The 19,268-nt window shown below is 49.3% G+C and overlaps 1 protein-coding gene across 2 annotated transcripts in view; it reads left to right on the forward strand.

Moving 5' to 3' along the window:
- adamtsl3 (ADAMTS-like 3) overlaps positions 1-19,268 on the forward strand; it is a 112,434-nt gene that overhangs the window by 69,121 nt on the left and 24,045 nt on the right. For both annotated transcript variants that reach the window (XM_031569711.2, XM_031569712.2), the window contains exons 8-17: positions 2,118-2,192; positions 5,163-5,320; positions 6,342-6,453; positions 6,608-6,746; positions 6,970-7,020; positions 8,341-8,545; positions 9,232-9,379; positions 11,981-12,065; positions 16,274-16,545; positions 17,129-17,252. In XM_031569711.2, the coding sequence (XP_031425571.1) occupies positions 2,118-2,192; positions 5,163-5,320; positions 6,342-6,453; positions 6,608-6,746; positions 6,970-7,020; positions 8,341-8,545; positions 9,232-9,379; positions 11,981-12,065; positions 16,274-16,545; positions 17,129-17,252 (1,369 nt within the window). The remainder of the gene's footprint in view (positions 1-2,117; positions 2,193-5,162; positions 5,321-6,341; positions 6,454-6,607; positions 6,747-6,969; positions 7,021-8,340; positions 8,546-9,231; positions 9,380-11,980; positions 12,066-16,273; positions 16,546-17,128; positions 17,253-19,268) is intronic.

The raw sequence follows: 19,268 nt of genomic DNA on the forward strand, positions 1-19,268 counted from the left end.
GCATGTGTGCTTCAATAGCGTCACCAGAGGCCCATTGAATGCAGTTGTTTTGACTTAACAAAAAAGATGTGACGTTAGATACTTTACACTGCTGTTTAAATACATCTGGGATGATTATCCAGAATATGACCTTATTGTGTGCAGATGCCCTATACAATCTTTGCTGTCTGGTCTCAGGTGCTAAATCAGTTACACTCCGAATTAGGAAGAGATGAACCAGGACGGGTCGCACACATGCTGACGGATGGCCTGATGAGTTGCAGCCCTGACGTGCATCTTCTCCAAATCATTTTTGCTTCATAAATTTCCAGAGAGGCTGTCTTTAAAACCCGACTGAAAATAGCCATGCCTAATCCTGCGTCCACTTTGGACCTAGCTCTGCTCTGCTCTTTTCGACTCCGGAACAAAATCCAGGACTGTTTTCTCCTGGGGTGGAAAATGTCCAACTTTCCAAAATGCCTCCAAAATGCTTCATTAAAAACAACCCCTACTTGCTTCTCACCTCGTATCCCTGAAAAAGGAAGAATGATGAGCCCCAGAATGCTAATGGATGTATTTTGGGTGAGGGGACACAACAGAGGAATAACATAAGAGCCTCATCCTTCTGCCAACTGGATGGATCAGCCGGGTTTAAAACAGGTTAAGCGCTGGCAAGAACCATCCGGAGCCTCAGCCTCGTCCTCTCAGGAGAGGGGGTGGGGTGGGTGGGGGGGGGGGCTGGATGGTGAGTGAGATGCGTTTGGGTCAAGAGAGGCCGAGTGGAGACGCAGTTCTGCGTTCTGCTCCAGCATTCCTGGCACGCCGCTGCCAGTGCCTCGCATGCGTCTCAGGCAAGAGCGGGGAAATCACGATTAGCTGGCTGCTCCCCGTGCCGAAGGCTGCGCTGCACACAGCAGACAGCAGACAGCGCGCTCCTTTCACTTGGCACCCAGTTCCCAGAGTCGCTGGAGTGTGAGACAAGTACTCCAGAAGCAATTTTTAATTTCAACATGCCTCTCTCTTTCTCTCTCTGTGTGTGTGTGTGTGTGTGTGTGTGTGAGAGACAGAGATAGAGAGAGAGTGTGAGAGAGAGAAAAGAGAGAGAGAGGGAGAGAGAGAGTGGGCATGTGTATGTGTGTGTGTGTGAGCGAGAGAGAGTGGGCGTGTGTGTGTGTGTGTGAGCGAGAGAGCGTGGGCGTGTGTGTGTGTGTGTGCCTGTGCAAGAGAGAGAGAGCTTGTGTGTGTGTGTGTGTGTGAGAGAGAGAGAGCGTGTGTGTGTGTGTGTGTGAGAGAGAGAGAGAGAGAGAAAGAGAGAGTGAGAGAATGCCTGTATCTGTGCTGCTATGGTACACTAGACTATGACCATTCCCTGACCTTCGGTAGTCCATGAATCTGTCAGGTTGGCTTTACATTAGGGTTGTGTGTGTGTGTGTGTGTGTGTGTGTGCGTGTGCGTGTGCGTGTGTGTGTTAGTGTGTGTGTGTGTGTGTGTGTGTGTGTGTGTGTGTGTGTGTGTGTGTGTGTGTGTGTGTGGGGTGGGGGGGCTGCTGGTGGGTGTGGCAGTGCTGCTGGGTGGCCACACAAGAAACACCATTAGCAGGAGCGTTACGAGCTGCTTATACTTTTCAGATCAGGTTTTATCGCCTGCCTGTCGCTCCTCAAGCCCCACTTCAGGATCCTTACTGCTCAAGCCAAGCCCTGTAATGCACTGCTGGCCTTTCAGGAATGTGATATGTCACACACACTGCCTCACACACACACACACTGCCTCACACACAGGCGCCTAGTCTGTAGTTTGACCCTAAATGCCCCTTTGGAGTGTAAACTGTAGGGCCTGTTCTCTTTATCTGTGTTTGCTTCCTCCACTGCCTCCCGCCACTCATTCATTTACCCAAATGCTCCTCCTAGATGGATGTGGCAGAAAGACCTGAGACTGAGTCCTCTTAACAGCCACTGCTAGCATGTTATGCAGGTATGTGCATGTGTGTGCATAGGGAAATGCTTTTAAACGTTGGAAGGGTGCCTTTCCCCACCCCCCCCCGTCTGTCCGTCCGTGACAGAGGTTGTAGTTGGCGGCGAGTAAGGGAGTGTGTGTATGTTCACCTCAGGACTCTGTCTTGTTTGTGCTTCAATTCACAGCTGTCAAGACCATGATTGAAATTCCTCTAGGAAGCCGCAACCTGAGGATTACAGCCAAGGGACCTGATGTCATCAGTGAGTAGAACCCTGCTCCCCCCCCCCCCCCCCCCCCTGCCTTGCCTCGAAAATATCAGCTATCCACCGGAGACCGTGAGCAGTCAGACGCTCAGTTAACCCTGAAAACATCAACCTGCACTGGGCCCGTGGACGGAGAAACCCTCCCCGGGGTGAAAAGTTCACCATGCTGAAAGCACATCACCGCTTTCCACCACGGCTCACTCGGAGAATAGTTTCCTCTTTATTAAATCATGTGAAATCCGTGTGAGAGATAGATCCTCCTGTGTTCACCCCCCCCCCCCCCTCCACACACACACACACACACACACACACACACACACACACACACACACCCCCCCTTCGCCTCGTATCTGGGTAAGATGTATTTTTGGAGAGGCCAGAGTTTTTAAGTGGTCCTGACAATGTCGTTTAACATTGGGTTCCTATTAGAGCTGAATGGCTTTTCCTCTGCGTTAGAGCAGCCGTAAATCCTCAGGTACAGATCTCTTTCTCAGGAAAAGGATCACTTGCAAGACAAACAAAGCCATCATTAAATGAGGTGAAAGCCCGGACATAAATAGTGCTCAACTGCACAGGCTCTCTTCCTCTCTCTCTCTCTCTCTCTCTCTCTCTCCCTCCCTCCCTCCCTCGCACTCCCACCATCATCACCATCACCATCACCATCACCTTTTTCTGTTCCACGTTCAGTCCTTCAGTGTCTCTTTGTCTCGTCTCTCCTTCATTCTTTCCTCCGTCACGTTCCCTCTGCTTCCCCCTCTGTTCTTTCCTCGCTCGTACATGCGGTGGGGGCTTGCCTTGCCTTGCCTTGCCTTGCCTTGGCAGGTAGGCTGCCATCCTGATTTATAGAGGAAGTCTTCGCTGTGCAGTCTGAGCCCAGAGCTCTGTGCGGCTGCTGGAATCGTCTCACCCTCTCCCACGTCCGTGCACTTAATATTCATTCTCATTCTGGAGTGTATTTAGCTAACCTTGTATGGTACTGCGACTTCTTAACCCTAATCCTACCCGACGAGTGTTTGTCATTGTTTGCACTGTCTTTGCTAGAGCAGTTAGCTAGAGTACGTTAGTAAGTTAGAGCATGAACCTGACTGTGGTAGTAACCAGGGGCCTGTCGGAGAGGAGCTTCTCTTCTGGCTCTTTACCACGGCTCCAGCATGTCAGATTGATGTGCTGTATGTTCTGTGTGTGCTGTGATATCCAGGGAGCCGGTCTGGGGCAGTAAGGGTTCAGTGGATGTGTTGAAGCTTAGAGGGGCTGGTTTGAAGGCCAGCACTGAAACCACAAGGCTGGGGGCAGAGATGGAGATGGGGGGTGGTGGGGTTAGGCTGTGTGGAGGGTGGAGATGGGGGTGGTGGGGTTAGGCTGTGTGGAGGGTGGAGATGGAGATGGGGGGTGGTGGGGTTAGGCTGTGTGGAGGGTGGAGATGGGGGGAGGTGGGGTTAGGCTGTGTGGAGGGTGCTCTGCCCCAGACAGGAGAGACAAGGCATGGGCTCCAGCCCCCCCCTCTCCCCGAGACCCACGCGCTCCGCAGGCTGAACCCTTCAGCATCGTGCACACAGGGGACCGCCTCTCCACAGCGCTGGTGGCAGCCGTCACTTTAAAGAGCTCCAGGCGTTCCGCGGGATGTTTGTCTTGTCAGACGCCTTCAAAAAAATTGGATTTTGAGTGACCTTCAAATTGCTATACCAGATCATTTATCAACCATCGAGAGACTCCAGTATATACTGGAGAGGAAGAGTATTGTATGAAAGTTTCAAACGGGAAAAAGAAAGAAAACATGTCTTTTTCCTTTTTCCAGTACCGTGGACATAAGTTCATGAACTCTGCAAAAGCTAAATATTTTCAGAAGCTAATAAGAAAATATATAATCATATTTCCCCTTAGACCAGCCTTAATGGAGTTATTTCAAAGCCATTTGAATTATGAATGGCTTTTTTGCAGGTCATGACAGGATGAAAGATTTGTTAATTGGTTCAAGTTGTGAAATTCCGAATTGTAACGTAGTTCCTAAATTATTGCACACTCCTGAGCATTTTGAAAACATATCATGCATTTGTTGAAATGTTAGCAACTCCATCATTTTAATGGAAACTGTGTTTTCTGGGAATGGTTTGATAGTTTTCATTAGCAAAAATGTTCTCTTAGTCACGACGGAAAGCTACATAAACTGTACAATTTACATGAAGAATCTGTGTGTTACCATACAGCTGAAGGGGATTAGTTTTGGAGTATTCAATTAGTTGCATATTTATTTTCTAGTCCAGCAACTCTGCTCCTATTGAAAGGCTGCTACATGCAAGATTTATGCAACATCAACTTCAGCTAATCGTTTTTTATTTGCAAGTTTGGTTGTGCTAATTCGTAACACTTGCTTGTTGATCCTCCAGTGATTAATACTGGGAAGATTCCAGATCTTTTTTTGAATGTTAATGAATCTCTCAAAGAGAATGTTATTAATTTTAGCTCAGCAGTTAACAAGCAGAAAGAGACTTGGATACACAATGACATCTTGGGTTCATGCTGTTAAAAAAGATGTTTTCAAAACAGCCCTTTTACTAATTTATGATCTCACTAAACCTAAAACGCAGATCTGAAAGAAAATGTTTACGTAGACCTTTGTGCATGGATTGTTTAACGGAATATACTTAAGCTTTCAGCATGAAGAATGTAAACGGTAAGATATGAATGTTAAAAGAAACAAGCTACAAGTATTTCTTCATGTGGAGGTATTCCATTTGGCTCTTTTCTAATGAATGTTGTCAGCTGATGTTGATATAGCATTTAACTACAAAAGAAAGGTATTTGGCTCTCGTGTTCACAAGTGACCTGGTCACCAGGCTGAAAGCCGTCCCCCCCTCCTTCCCTCCTTCCCCCCCCCCCTCCTCCCCTCACCTCCTCCCCTCCTTCCCTCCTCCCCTCACCTCCTCCCCTCCTTCCCTCCTCCCCTCACCTCCTCTCGGTGTGTTTCAGTTCTGGAGGCCCAGACGGCCCAGGGGAGGCGCGAGGAGCACGTCCTCAGCTCGCCGGGGTGGCACGTCCTGGGGAACACCAGCGTGGAGTTCCAGCGCGCCCCAGACAGGCAGACGCTGCGCAGCCCCGGGCCCCTGGCAGCCGACTTCACCATCAAAGTGAGCGTTAGCCGCCGGCCTCAACAGGTGGACGGATATATATCAACTGCAAAGAAGGAGGAATGGCAGGGCAGGGGAGGGGAGGGGAGGTGGTGAGGGGGGGGGAGGACGAAAGCGAACGAATGAAAGGCATGCCATGGAATGGAAAATGTATGGCAGTGTTTTAAACAATATTTGCGGCATTCATTTCCAGACCCTGACAAGCCTGTTTAGTTTTGGACCCATCTGTTATTGAGCCAAGAGCTCCTTTTGTAAGATATGGCACAGCGCAGTGTGTTTTATAGCCTCTCAATAACTTTGCTCTTGCTGGTGTTCAGTGCATCAATTTTCTGTGCTGTAAATATGTTTGTGATATGTTCCTTTTGCTACACAGGCTTTCATGTAACTTTATACTCTCACAGAGTGCACATGAACTCCAAAGCAATTTCAAAGCAGTTATGGCCACACAAGTGCATAGAATAAATATCCCTGGCAAGCCGTCGGTGTCATCGCAGTATTGCGCTAATTTAAGATGACGCACTTCTGCAGCAAATTAGAGCCCCACGCACGCCACCATGGCCTCAGCGAGCATCATTATGAGCAGGTTAGGACTGCTGGATATCTGACGGCAGACGCAAGATGCCGTCTCTCGTGTGGAACAAGTGATGTCATGGCATTTAGGATTTGGACCGGTCCGTTTTAGCCAAGAAAATGCTCCACATGTCCTCCACTTCAAACGCTTTTGGCTTTGAGAACATCACTGGCTTATGGGAACGGCCGTGTTTCTCATCTTCGGGGTAATGCCATTATTGATGTTGAAATTATTAATTCGGATGAAACCACATTAGAAATGACTGTGTCCAGTGTTTGATTACATAGAGCCTGATTGTTGTCGCGAAGGATTAGAACGGTTTGGGTTGGCATGGGGCTCTGTCCAAACAACTGTGTTTGTGATTGAACGCTGTGTACACAAGGACAGGGAAATATCCAGGGCTGAGAGAGATTGATGGCGCTCTAAACAGCCTGCCCTTCCTTCCTGCAGGTGAGGTATGCGGCTCCGAGGGACACCGTGCTGCAGTTCGTGTTCTACCAGCCCATACGCTACCAGTGGAGGGAGACGGACTTCTTCCCCTGCTCAGTCACCTGCGGGGGAGGTGTGTAGTCTTTAAAAGAAGCACTTACCTTTAGTTTAGTTTAGTAATGCATTTATGAATATGTGAGGGGGATTCAGATCATTCAGTGTCACTGTGGAACATCTGTTCTTTTGTTTGTTCTACTCATTCTCGAATGCCGTGTTGTGAATTCCAGGCTACCAGCTCAACTCGGCCGAGTGCACGGACATCCGCTCCGGTGCCGTCCTGCCTGAGCACCACTGCGAGAGTTACCCCGAGAACACCAAGCCCAAGCCCAAGCTGAAGGAGTGCAACATGGAGCCCTGCCCAGAGAGGTGACCTCCACAACAGCCCACACTCACTCACTCACTCCCTCACCAGCTCACAATTACAGCACACAGCCTCCAGTGCTGCACGGCCCATACGGAGAGGCCAGGAGGAACCGTTTGAGTGCACACTGTCATTTATAGACAGGATGTGATTCAGCTCTTGCTATGTTGTGAAAAAAAACCCGCCTCCTTTGGGTGCAGTAGTTGATGGAGCATTTTTCCTTCATAGTGATGGCTTCAAGGAGGTGATGCCCTACGACCATTTCCAGCCCTTACCGCGGTAAGTCTCCCATTCACCCTCGCCACATAACATTTACAAAAAACCACTCAGCCTCTGGTGCGATAAATGGCAGTTTGTGGTTTGTTAAGCAAGCAAAATGTCTCATAGATTTATTCTGAGTGAAGTTAACCCCGTCAAGCTGACACTGATCTCCTTGAAAGCACCAGTTTGCCAACAACAGTCTCCTTGGGTTGATATTCGAATTTGTTCCATAGCTAATCTATGCGATAAGAAGATTATCTCGATTCTAGATGTTTAAGGGCTCAACCTTACGTTTGACCTAACCGCAGAGCAGTAGCAAGCCCCTGGGGCAGCGTTTGAGTGAACCCGCCAGTGAAACACGATTAGAATTATGGAGAATGGAATCGATTAGCTGATAATCTTGGTCTTAAATGAATGTTGGACCATTTTAAAAGTAAATCAATTCATCAGGTTTATTATTTCCTTTGTCCGTCCGGTAATTCCAGATAGCCTTAATTGCGGCGTGGAAACGGTGTGCATTGCTAATCTGAGGCCACACACACATTTTTTTTCACCTGGCTGGGTTGCTCAGACTGTGATGTCAGCCTCTGGCAAGGCTGATTGTCCCGATGTTGTGGAGCAGGCTGCCAGTACATGCGTTCCCCCGTTGCCAAATGGCCATTATGCATGCTTTGGGCCACATATGTTAAGATTTTGCTCCCTTCACTCTGTATAAAAGAAATGTATGTAGATGTCCATCACATGCAATTTATACGAGCTTTAAATGCAATAACACTTGTAATTTTTTGCTTCCCTCAATACCTCAGCGCAACCTCATACCTCTTCTATACAATATTTTTGACGAGTAACCTTGCCCAGTGGTTTCCATACAGTGCTAAGGTTACTGCCATGCCTTGGTGTGCCGTAATGTTTATGGTAGTGTGCCTTTCTCATGAGCTAGAGTGCGGCTTGATGTTGACATAATGCATTGTATATATACGAAAGTGCTAATGTTAGCTTGGAAAATCTCTTATGTTGACTTACGTAGGTTGACTGAATTGGACACGGAAGTGCATATTTGCAGTGTGTTAGTGAGTGAGAGAAAAATATGAAGTTATTTTATTTAATTGCTGTTCATTCATCAACCATAAGTCATATGATCTACTTAACCTTACAGTAAAAGTAGTCACTTTACATGTGTGTGTGTGTGTGTGTGTGTGTGTGTGTGTGTGTGTGTGCGTGTGCGTGTGCGTGTGTGTGTCTGTGTGTGTGTGTCTGTGTGCGTGTGCGTGCGTGTGTGTGTGTGTGTGTGTGCGTGTGTGTGTGTCTATGTGTGTGTGTGTGTGTGTGTGTGTGTAGCTGGGAGCAGAACCCGTGGACCATGTGCTCGGTGTCGTGCGGCGGGGGCACCCAGGAGCGGAGCGTGGTGTGTGTGGAGGAGGACGTGCACGGCCAGTTCACCCAGGTGGAGGAGTGGAAGTGCACACACTCGCCCCGGCCCGTCACCAAGCAGACCTGCAACGCCTTCGGCTGCCCCCAGTGGAAGGCCATGGAGTGGTCCCAGGTAAGCCACAGCCCTGTCCCAGCACTAAAGACACCTGGTCTCACTGTCTCACTGTCTCCTAATCATAGCCCCGCTAAGTAGGATACCACTATCAAGGGCATGTTCAGTGGAGGTTACATTCAAGCTTTGATTTCCCTTTTGTTTAGTGCTGAGACAACATGCTGCATGGTCAGCTTTATTTTATTAGTATGCTGATCAACCATTTTGAACCTTTATTTTATTAGTATGCTGATCAACCATTTTTATGGGTTCTTTGGAAGAAAGCTTGGCTCAGATGAACTGAACTGTAGATAGACTGAACTTTTGCATCAGTAGTTTCTCCTAATAACAATATGTGAAGCTTTTATTGTTTCGATATGCATGTGTTCCAGCGTGTCCAAGACACTGTTGAGTATTCACTATTCAACACCTTATTACAAATCATCTTGTCAGTTTGCCTGTATATTTTGAAGAATTGTCAAGGTATCTAGCTCCAAGGAGTCCTAAGAGACCTCATTTCGTTTCGTTTTGATTCAACAAATTAGTATTGGAGAAATGTCAAAGCCGTAAAGTAAAACCTCCTCCACGTGATTGCTGCCTTTGGATCCGTGGTGCGTTGAGCCTGTTAGCGAGGCGAGGCGCTGCGTTGTGTGTTTGTGTGGGAGGTGGCGGAGGGCCCAGCCTGTAACGGTGTGTTGATCTTCCAGTGCACAGTGACCTGTGGCCGTGGGCTGCGTTACAGAGTGGTGCTGTGCATCGATCACCGAGGGCAGCACACCGGCGGCTGTAACGCACGGCTCAAACCCCACGTCAAAGAGGACTGCCTGGTGCCCATCGCCTGCCACAAGCCCCGAGGTACGGAGCCCATCGCCCCCTTCCCCTGCTCTCTGCTCCGCACACGGGTCACTGGGAAGAATGCACTCATTATTCGGACTCGGGGTTGCCTAAGAAAATAGCTTGACTGTTTTTACTCACAGTGCTCTTTTAGCAGACATCTTTTATGAATGTTGACAGCCAAGCCATTACCCAGAATATATCTGTCACACCATGCAACGTCTGATGGTGGAGACAGAAATATGTGTCAGGGAAGATGTGCTCGACTACAGGCGTGTGTGTGTGTGTGTGTGTGTGTGTGTGTGTGTGTGTGTGTGTGTGTGTGTGTGTGTGTGTGTGTTTGTTTGAGAGTGTGTGTGTGTGTGTGTGTGAGAGAGTGTATGTGTGTGTGTGTGTGTGTGTGTGTGTGTGTGTGTGTGTGTGTGTGTGTTTGCATGGTTATGTGTGTGTGTGTGTGTGTGTGTGTGTGTGTGTGTGTGTGTGTGTGTGTGTGTGGTGTGTTTGCATGGTGATCACGGGCAGAGTGGGAGTGGGCTTTACACCGTGTCACATCAGGGCACAGGAAGCTTCATGTGGGAAAGTGCTGTGTTTACCAGATGTGCTGTCCAAATTTACATTTATTTATTCAACAAACACTTATATATCCAAAGCACGGGCAGGAAACACATTTGTATCTGTTAATATGCTCCCTGGCAATCCCATCCATGGCCATGATATTATTAGCACCTTGCCCTTGCTGTTCAACTATGGGAACATGTCTTTGGAGAGGAGTATATTTCCTGAAGGGAGGGAGGAGATCTCACATCCTCCTCTCACTCTGTCACCGTCACATAAAGCATTCCCTTTGCTGGTCAGTTGGACACGAGGAGATCCCTCAAACAGATCTATCACAGGCATCTGGCATTGATTAAAAGTGCTGTCTGGATGTGTGTGTGTGTGTGTGTGTGTGTGTGTGTGTGTGAGAGAGTGTGTGTGTGTGTATGTGTGTGTGTGTGTGTGTGTGTGTGTGTGTGTGTGTGTGTGTGTGTGTGTGTGTGTGTGTGTGTGTGTCTGCCCTTGCCTGGCCTTTCCGCTCTTCTAACAGGGTGCAGGATTGTTCCACTTCTCTGAGTCACCCTGACGGGCTTTGGCTTTGGGCAGGGAAGAAATTCATCTGTATGACAGGACAGTGTCACACACCACTTGTTCACTCTCACACACACACACCACACACACATACACTCTCTCACACACACACTTACTCACACAGCATTCTCCCCTCTCCTCTCTGCCTCAGAGGTGATGCTTCAAGCACCCCCGAACGAGCCCATCGCCAAGTCTGTCTGAGTCATGTCATATTCAGCACTCACTTCCTGTCCTGAATGGTAATCGCTACAAAAGAAAAAGAAAAAGAAATTCAAAGAAAAATAGTTTCTTTGGATGAGCATTTGTCTCCATACTCTTGAAAGTTTCCTGAAAGCTTTTTTTTGAAGTAATGCAAATTAAAGTGGGGATGGACACCGTCACAGTATACCTGTGAGAATGCGAAAGCGAGGCCCTCGATTGTTGGCCATCTAATCCAGTGTTTCTGGCCACTTTGAAAATGTGTGTGTGTGTGCAGCACAGCGCAGCGGAGGGGAGGGGAGGGGAGCGGAGCTCTGCCATCAGTCAAACCCGCGAGGCTGGAGCCAAACCCCTGAGGCCGCCGCATGTGTCCCCCTGCTCGGGCTTTACTGCCTCCTCCCAGCCATAAGAAGCTGTGATAATAGCGCTGGAGTTCAATAAACGGTTACTTGCATAAATATTTGACGGGGGGTTTGGACACGCACAGATTTATCGGCAGATTTATTAGCTTTGTTTGGACGGGGGGGTCGGTGGGGTGTGGGTGTGGGTGTGGGTGTGGGTGTGGGTGTGTGTGTGGGTGTGTGGGTGTGTGTGTGTGTGTGGGTGTGGGTGTGTGTTGGGGGGTTGACTGTTGAGAGTTGAGTGTCAGCGGCGCAGTAACTGTCTCGTAACTGGCTGTCCATCCTCACTGAAAGATGGACTGTGGGGAGACAGCATCCCCCCTCCCCCCTGAAACAGGCCGCTCAGTCTGGGAGATAAGAGCACAGCGCTGACACACACACACACACACACACACTGCTACCGGCCCCCTTCATGTCGCCGCTAATCGGCCAGGCTGAGGCGTCGGCCAGGAAAGGGCGAGAGGGAGGATGTGGGAGAGGGAAGGGAGGGGGACTTTATCTTGTCTGCCGGGCCCCTGTCTGAAGGCAGCGGATGTCACCCAACAACCAGGGGCCTGGCGGCGCTGGGAGGGAGGGAGGTGGCATTCCAAAAAGTTGACATTGAAATGAAATGTTTGCTGCTGTGCAGCTGGAATGTGTCGAGTTGCCGCGACGATCCATTTCAGGTGTAATACCCATGTACGCCTTGTCAAACACTGTCAAATAGCAAGTAAAAGTAACCCTAGATGCCTGAAGCAGAAATGAAATTGATTGTGAAAGATAAGATGTATGTAGTGAGGGGGGAAAAAAAACAACGTTAAGGCCTCTGTCGGGGGGGTTCTTTTTCTCTGAGAGAGCAGAAGTTTGTTCAACTGAGCTGGTTGTTCGCTGAAGCTGTGGTTGTGTCCTGCTGTTGCAGAGAGCCTTCCAGTGGAAGCCAAGCTGCCCTGGCTAAAGCAAGCGCATGAGCTGGAGGAGCCAAAGGCCGCCTCAGAAGAACCCACGTGAGTTCCAATCTCTCTCTCTCTCTCTCTCTCTCTCTCTCTCTCTCTCTCCGCCTGTCTCTAGTCATCTTCCTCCATCTCACGCTCGCACGTGACGACGACCTTCTGTCGTTATCTCTCCCTGGCATTCTCGTTCCCTTTCTCTTTGACTTGTACGCTGTGTCTCGCTCCCTCTCCTCTGTCTCACGTACTTATTCACTCAATCCTTCGCTTTTTGTTCCCCTTTCTGCCTCTCTCTTTCTCTCCCTCCTTTCTCTGTCTCTTTCTCTTTCAACACTCTTTCTTTTCAGGAAACCTCATGAGACCTCCTGGGTTTGCACACTGTGAATGCCGAATGAGTGGGTTTCTGGTTGCACCTTCATTCCTGAAAGCGTTTGTTTTCGAGTTGAAGTGCTCTGGTTTCCACGGCGGCTTCAAACCCAATGGAGTGGATCACAAAGCCCCAGAACCCCGAGCATCAGTTAAAACCGCATCTTTCAGGGACCTTTCCGCTCACTGCTTGTTCCTCGCTGGGATGCCTTGTGTTATTCATTTTTGAAATAGCACCAAGGTGTTTCAAACATCTTGGTTCAGGACCACAACACTTCTAAGGCCGGACTGGAGTACCACATATCCCCCCCCCCCGCGTTGGGTTTTGAATGCTCGTTGGGCGCTCTCTCTTCATGTCCATCTGCCAGCCAATTTCAGATGGACTCCACTTCACAGGACTTCACAGGACTTCACACGGACAGCGTTTCCTCATGTGACATTTCTTTTTTTTCGTTCTTTTCATTCTCCTCCTTTTCACCTCTGCTTCCTCCCCTCCATACACCAGCCCCAGACTAACCGCAGGGATCATTCATTCATTTTGCATCCCTTCTCCCACTCCAGAGAAAGCAAAGTGGCCTTTTGCTGTCTTGGAGCGCAACAGTGAAATGGCACCAGCTCCGGTTTCCTTTTATTACCCCGGCCCCTTTCTTTAGCTACGTGCGCCCGTCCGCTCTGAAATCCCACATTGTGCTATTATTAGACTTATCTTTCTGATCTCTGAAACCATACGTGCATTAATAGCAGGCGAGGGAGCGCAAACAGCCCGCCGGAGCTCCCCCCGTCGTGTCAGCCGCAGAGGCCCCGGCCCTGCCAGAAGGCTCCCCAGAACAGAGCCATGGCTCAGCCCCTGCGGTCTACCAAAGGCATCTATCTCTGAGGCTCATAAAGAAGAAGTATGCGGGTTAGATCTGTTAAAGGGGGCTTTGGGGTGTGCAGAGGAGCTGGCGGGCCTTGACCCCCCCCCCTGAACACCCCCACACCATCTCCCCTGATGGAGGGGAGGAAGCCGAGATCTACCGTTTTCCTGATAAGTGCTCTTAAATTACACTTCACAGCCTCTCTCTATCGGACAGCCCTCCAGTGTTCGGCTCTGTGTCTCGTGTTGCTAACTCTGAGAGGAACTGTGGGAGGTGTGCGGTAATTGCCGCCCTCCAAGAACAACCCCCTCGCTAAAGGCCGTGGAATTTTTTATTGGACGTGAGTGAGTGAGTGTGTGTGTGTGTGTGTGTGTGTGTGTGTGTGTGTGTGTGTCTCTGAGAGCGTGAGTCATAAGGGACGTCTTGGGTCGGATATGAGGGAGGCCCCTCACGCCAGTCTTATCAGTGCAGTGATAAGGGTCTTAGAGTCCCCTCTGTTAAGACTCCCATTCAGTCCGACTTCTCGTCCTCCTCAACTTCCTCTAGTGATAAGACTGAGATTATAGCACTCTTTATGACTCTTTACTTCACTCCGACACACACACATACACGCACACACACACACACACACACACACACACACACACACACACACTCATACACACACACACACACACACACACACACACACACACTCATACACACACACACACACACACACACACACACACACACACACACACACACACACACACACACACACACACACACAGAACTCACCCCACAGTTCTCGTTCTCTTCCTGGCTTGCCGTTTTTTTGACACCTGTTCCCAAGCACTTCCTCCTCCCCTCCACCCCCTGAGAGCTCAGAGCAGCACTCACACACTTTACAAGTGATCCCTGAGGTTTCTCTTTCAACCGTCTCCATCGCCCAAGCCCCCACCCAACCCCCCCTTTAAAAAAAAAAAAAAAGCGTCTGGTTTGTACATCACGTACAACATTTTGATTCTGACATCATGATATCCCTTAATAACACGCCCACATTAGTCAAAACATGACATGTTGTGGCTTTTTGGGAATTACAGGTCTCATAAAACTTAATCCCATAAGCTGAGCGAATGTTTAGACAGCAGGACCGTGAGGAGCATGTTGACTTCCACGCCGGGCTTGTGTAGCTTGACATGCTTAAATACTTTCACAGGCTCGGCGGACTGACACCACTCTTGTGTTTTTTTTTTGCTCTCTGTTTTTTTTGCCTGAATTTAATAAAACGGAAAAGACATAAAAATCACGATTTGGCCCTCGCTGGATTTTCATGCTCGGTGTTTTTGTCGTCTGAATTGTCTGCGAGGAACATACATGGCCAGACTTCCTTCCCCTTTTTTCTCAGCCTTGCAGAAAGTCACCCCACAAATCTATTCCTGTAAATGATTCTTTTGCCATCTTCAGCACCGCGCGGGCCAAGAGTCTGATGGGTTCAATCGGAACGCTGATATTTTTCATAAGTCCCCGACTTTTCTTTCCTCCAATTGCGTTTGGCTGGAGTCAGGCTTTGCCTCGAGCTCAAAAGCCACAGCTCTCTGTTCAGTTGTCTCTCACCTCGGTTGGAACGGGTGCATACTTCTTTTTTCCTTTGGATGTTTTTAAGGTCACAGTGGCGACCTAAAAATACATCTCAGATCAGCAGTTCATCAAGACACTTCCTCCAATTCCGAAAATGTTTATTTGTCATGAATAAATGTTTGCTTTGAAAATAAGAATAGATTTGGTGGGAGACGCATCAAGGCCACCTGACTGGCCCCAGTGCGGGACAAGTGGAATGTTTGCACTGGAGAACAAGTCTATCAATCATAACATCCACCAATGGCCACCAAGGCTCGGGAAAACACAAAGCCAGCCAAAAGCAATGCAAACGTGTCATAATCACGAGGACCCCTTTGGCAAAAATATCCAGTGGAAACAAATTGAACCACAATGAAGTGAAGATAATCATGCATCATTGGCCACCAGCATGACCATGCTTGCATTTGGAGAGAGGATAGAGGAAGAGGTGACCTAGAACTCCAAGGTGAGGCTCTGTACTCTGTACTCTGTACTCAGCAAAAGTGCTACTGCCAGAGGATGCAGAGGGCAGTTGAGGCTCTCTGAAAAGAGAACGCCTGGTCTGAAGTGGGGGGCTGGGGGGGAGGGGGGCATAACCCTTACTGACCTGGTCACATGACTCACAGGCCCGGCCCAAGGGCATTGTGGGATACACACTGCTCTCCGCTCCTGTTCCTGCCTCCTCACCTCCTCTGTGCAGTGTCACTCCACAGTCCTTCCCCTGGGCTCCCACAACCATAAAAGCGCTGGAGAGATTGCTGCCGCTGCTGCCGCTGCTGCCGAGCATATTTGACTCGCTCTCCGAGTCCAGATCCATTTCAGTCAGTGGCCTCCATACAAAGCACTGGTGATTCCAATTGTGATGCAAGGCTCTGCTATTGAATGTGATGGTTCAGTAGCTTTGTATGCTATTCATCACACTGTGTTTACGAGGGCGGCGGGAGCTGCTGATGATTTCACCGGCCTCACAGACCTCTCCAGCAGCAGGAGGCTGTTGCCTTGGCTCTCCTGGTTAGGTCACCCCTGCCTAGGGCTGGGTGCAGTCGGGGCATAATTATGCATGGTAATGCCCCTGTAATCTACTGATAATTACACTGAGGGGTGTAGCATTAAACATCATTAGGTTCAAGACCGCTTCTTAACTCAATAGTCCAGTCTGAAAGTCTGGATACTTTCATTCTTCTTTACTTGTTTTAGTTATTAAACACACTTTATGACAGCTTTATTTATACAGTTCGATTAAAGAGTAGTCATACTCCCATAACCACCCAGTAGAGAAGTCATCTAGCCATCCAACCATCCTATAATACATAAATCCACCCGTCCATACAGCAATTCAGCCATTCAATCACAATTCCTCTACTGAGTCCAAACACAATGTAGCTTCTCCACAGGATAAACGGCCCCTGTTGGTTGAGATTGTGCCGTGTTCCCTCACAGGTTCATCCCGGGCCCGTGGTCGTCCTGCAGCACCAGCTGTGGGCTAGGCTTTCAGAGGCGCTGGGTGAAGTGCCGCGTGCTGCTGACCTTCACGCGGGCCGAGGTGGACCTGCCGGACGAGGAGTGCGACGAGGACAAGCCGCCGGTGCAGAGGCTGTGCGAGCTGGAACCCTGCACTGGCTCTCCGGCGCCCCCCCAGGGCCGAGACGGGCAGCACGGCCCCCAGTGGGGCTACCGCAAGTTCAGCCCATGCTCCAAGTCCTGCGGCGGAGGTGAGCGGAAGAGCTTCAGGCATCAAGAACAACACTCACCACACCACACCGCACCACACCACACTGCACCACACCACACTGCACCACACCACACTCACCACACTGCACCACACCACACCGCACCCAACCTCAACACCCTCGTCCAGCAAAAACAGGCTGAGGCCATATGTAGGACAGTTGAGTTGAAGCTATTTCCTGCATGTTTTGGAAAGACAACAGAGGAATAGCTGTTCCAGGCATACACCAGGCACCTCTCTCTTAACATGGGCACGGCTCACTGAACCACTTCAAACCCCGGCCCTCGTGCTCCCCCTCCCTCCCCTCCCCCCCCCTCACACTCCTCACGGTCTGCCTCATGCATCTCAGATAGCCGCGGTGGGTAGATTAAACCCACTTGACTGCTGATCGGTTACTAATGTGTGTTGTATCTCTATGTTGTATCTACCCTATGAAGCCAACTGAATTATCCCCACTCTAACTGCCTCTCTCTCTCTCTCTCTCTCTCTCTCTCTCTCTCTCTCTCTCTCTCTCTCTCTCTCTCTCTATCTCTCTATCTCTCGCTGTCACCGTCTGTCGCCCCTAGGCACCCAGACCTTCGTGGCGCGGTGCCTGAGTGGCGGCGTGGTGGTGAATGCCGCTCTGTGCGACAGCGCCAGCCGGCCACGGGTGATGATGCGGGTATGCAACCCGGAACCCTGCGGCATGAGGTAAGAATCCAACCCAGCAGCCTCAGTGTGTACCACAGAAACGGGGCTTACTGGAGGAGGCCTCGGGTCTCGGGGCCCACGCCAGCGCTCCCAGGCCCCACAGCTGTCTGGAGCGCCGTGATGCACATCCACCGCCTCCAGCCCAGCCCACAGGCTTCCCGTCCAGATTAGACCTCAGTCAGAGCAGCAAAGCAGCGGAGCTGGAGCCGAGATGGCAAGTGAAGGGACTGGCACACGGCCGAACAAGACAAAGAGTTCTGGTGTGCATTAGGATCATGTGTCTGTCCATGAAGCCAGGGGTAAATGAGAGAGAGAGAGAGAGAGAGAGAGAGAGAAAGAGGAAGAAAGAGAGATAAAGAGAGAGACAGAGAGTTACTCACATCCCTTTTTACCAGCAAGCCATGTTTTGCCAGTGGTGGTCAGGACGAGGGGTGTGCCCACACTTGTAATGACTCATGGTAAGCATCGTATCATACACAGCTTCAGTTCCAGTCTCGTCACCCATATTACTCACCCTGCGTACGCTTTCCTGGCTGAAATGGACTGATGAGATGAAACATGGTTCCTGTAAAAAACGCTCTTGTTTTACGGTCATTTCTGCCAACCCAAACAACACGCTGCTGTAGCCTAACAACTCCGCTGGCTGGACCGTGGAGCCGGCTCCTCCGCTTAACTGAAACCTTGCGCTCACTGTTTATTTATGCTCCTTTTTGTTTTTGTCACGGGTTGGAGAACCTCGCAACAGGCTGGATGTAGCATTCAGGTTCAATTTTGGTTCTGGGACAAATGGTTAACGTCATTTAGAGGCAAGCAGAGAAAACAGGGCCAGAGGATGGAACAACGGTCAGTCCCCGAGCCAGTGATGTTGATAAGATCAGGCCTGCGTGCACCAAATTGCCATCACAATATATAGAATTAGTCAGAACTATTTACAACATGCTCCGGGAACAGGTGGTTCCAATATGACTGACAAACACTCAGCCCTGCAGCATGTTGGGAAACCATTTATGTTGCAGTCATGCATACAGTGGGAAATATTGCCTTTAGGATGCCTTTGTCAGGACTACAAATCGCTCTTCTGCGTATCAATAAGTTGGAGGGAAAACTATGGGAATGGGCCGCCTGTAGATAATAATATAATATATAATATAATAATAATATGGGGCAACATTCTTCACAATCTCTTGAAGGGAGTAGAGACATGACCCACAGGAATAGACCCACAACAAATATGTGATCATTTGATGTCTCTCAGTTTCTCTCTCTCTCTCTCTCTCTCTCTCTTCCCCGCTCTTTCTCCTTCCCTAACCCCCCGCTCTCTCTCTCAGTTTCTCTCTCTCTCTCTCTCTCTCTCAAACACACACAGGCACACACACACAGACACACACACACACACACACACACGCATACACACACACAAACTCAAAGATGAAAGGCAGTGCTGTAGGAATGCAGGCGCCTCTTGGTGGCACATGGGGGACATGGGATGGCAGGTTTTCATTTCTAACTTTACACTTTTATAGAAAGTAAACATCCTAGAAATAACAGTGTATTCAAGTCAACCGCCGTGTGGCTGAAGTAAATCCCCTCAAATAGAGCCATATTTTCATAATGATTCATTGTAGGGCAAATAGAGCAAATGTGTTTGATTGTCACATGTGTTGTTGACCAAGGGATTGTTTTCCATAGTAAGACCAAAAATATGATTAATCCAGCGGGTATTTGCTTTTTTCCTTTCTTAAATGATCATTTTCTTTCACATGCCAGGACTAGAGAGGCAGGCCTGGTTTGTCTTCAAGGACTGCAATCAGATTGAACCTAAATAGCTTGTCAGGCTGCTTTCAAAAGAGGAATATTTGACAAAAACACAGGCTTGTTTTTTCCAATAACTGACCCCTTGCCAATGTCAGCAGGACAGCTGGGTTTGGGAATGACAGTGTGGATGAAGTCAGAGCTGATGTTGATACAGAAATGATTATTTCTCATATCAGCGCTTTGCTTTTTCAGTGCGCTCAG

The sequence above is a fragment of the Clupea harengus genome, chromosome 6, assembly GCF_900700415.2.
Source record: "Clupea harengus chromosome 6, Ch_v2.0.2, whole genome shotgun sequence".
In the NCBI taxonomy this organism is placed as follows: domain Eukaryota; kingdom Metazoa; phylum Chordata; class Actinopteri; order Clupeiformes; family Clupeidae; genus Clupea; species Clupea harengus.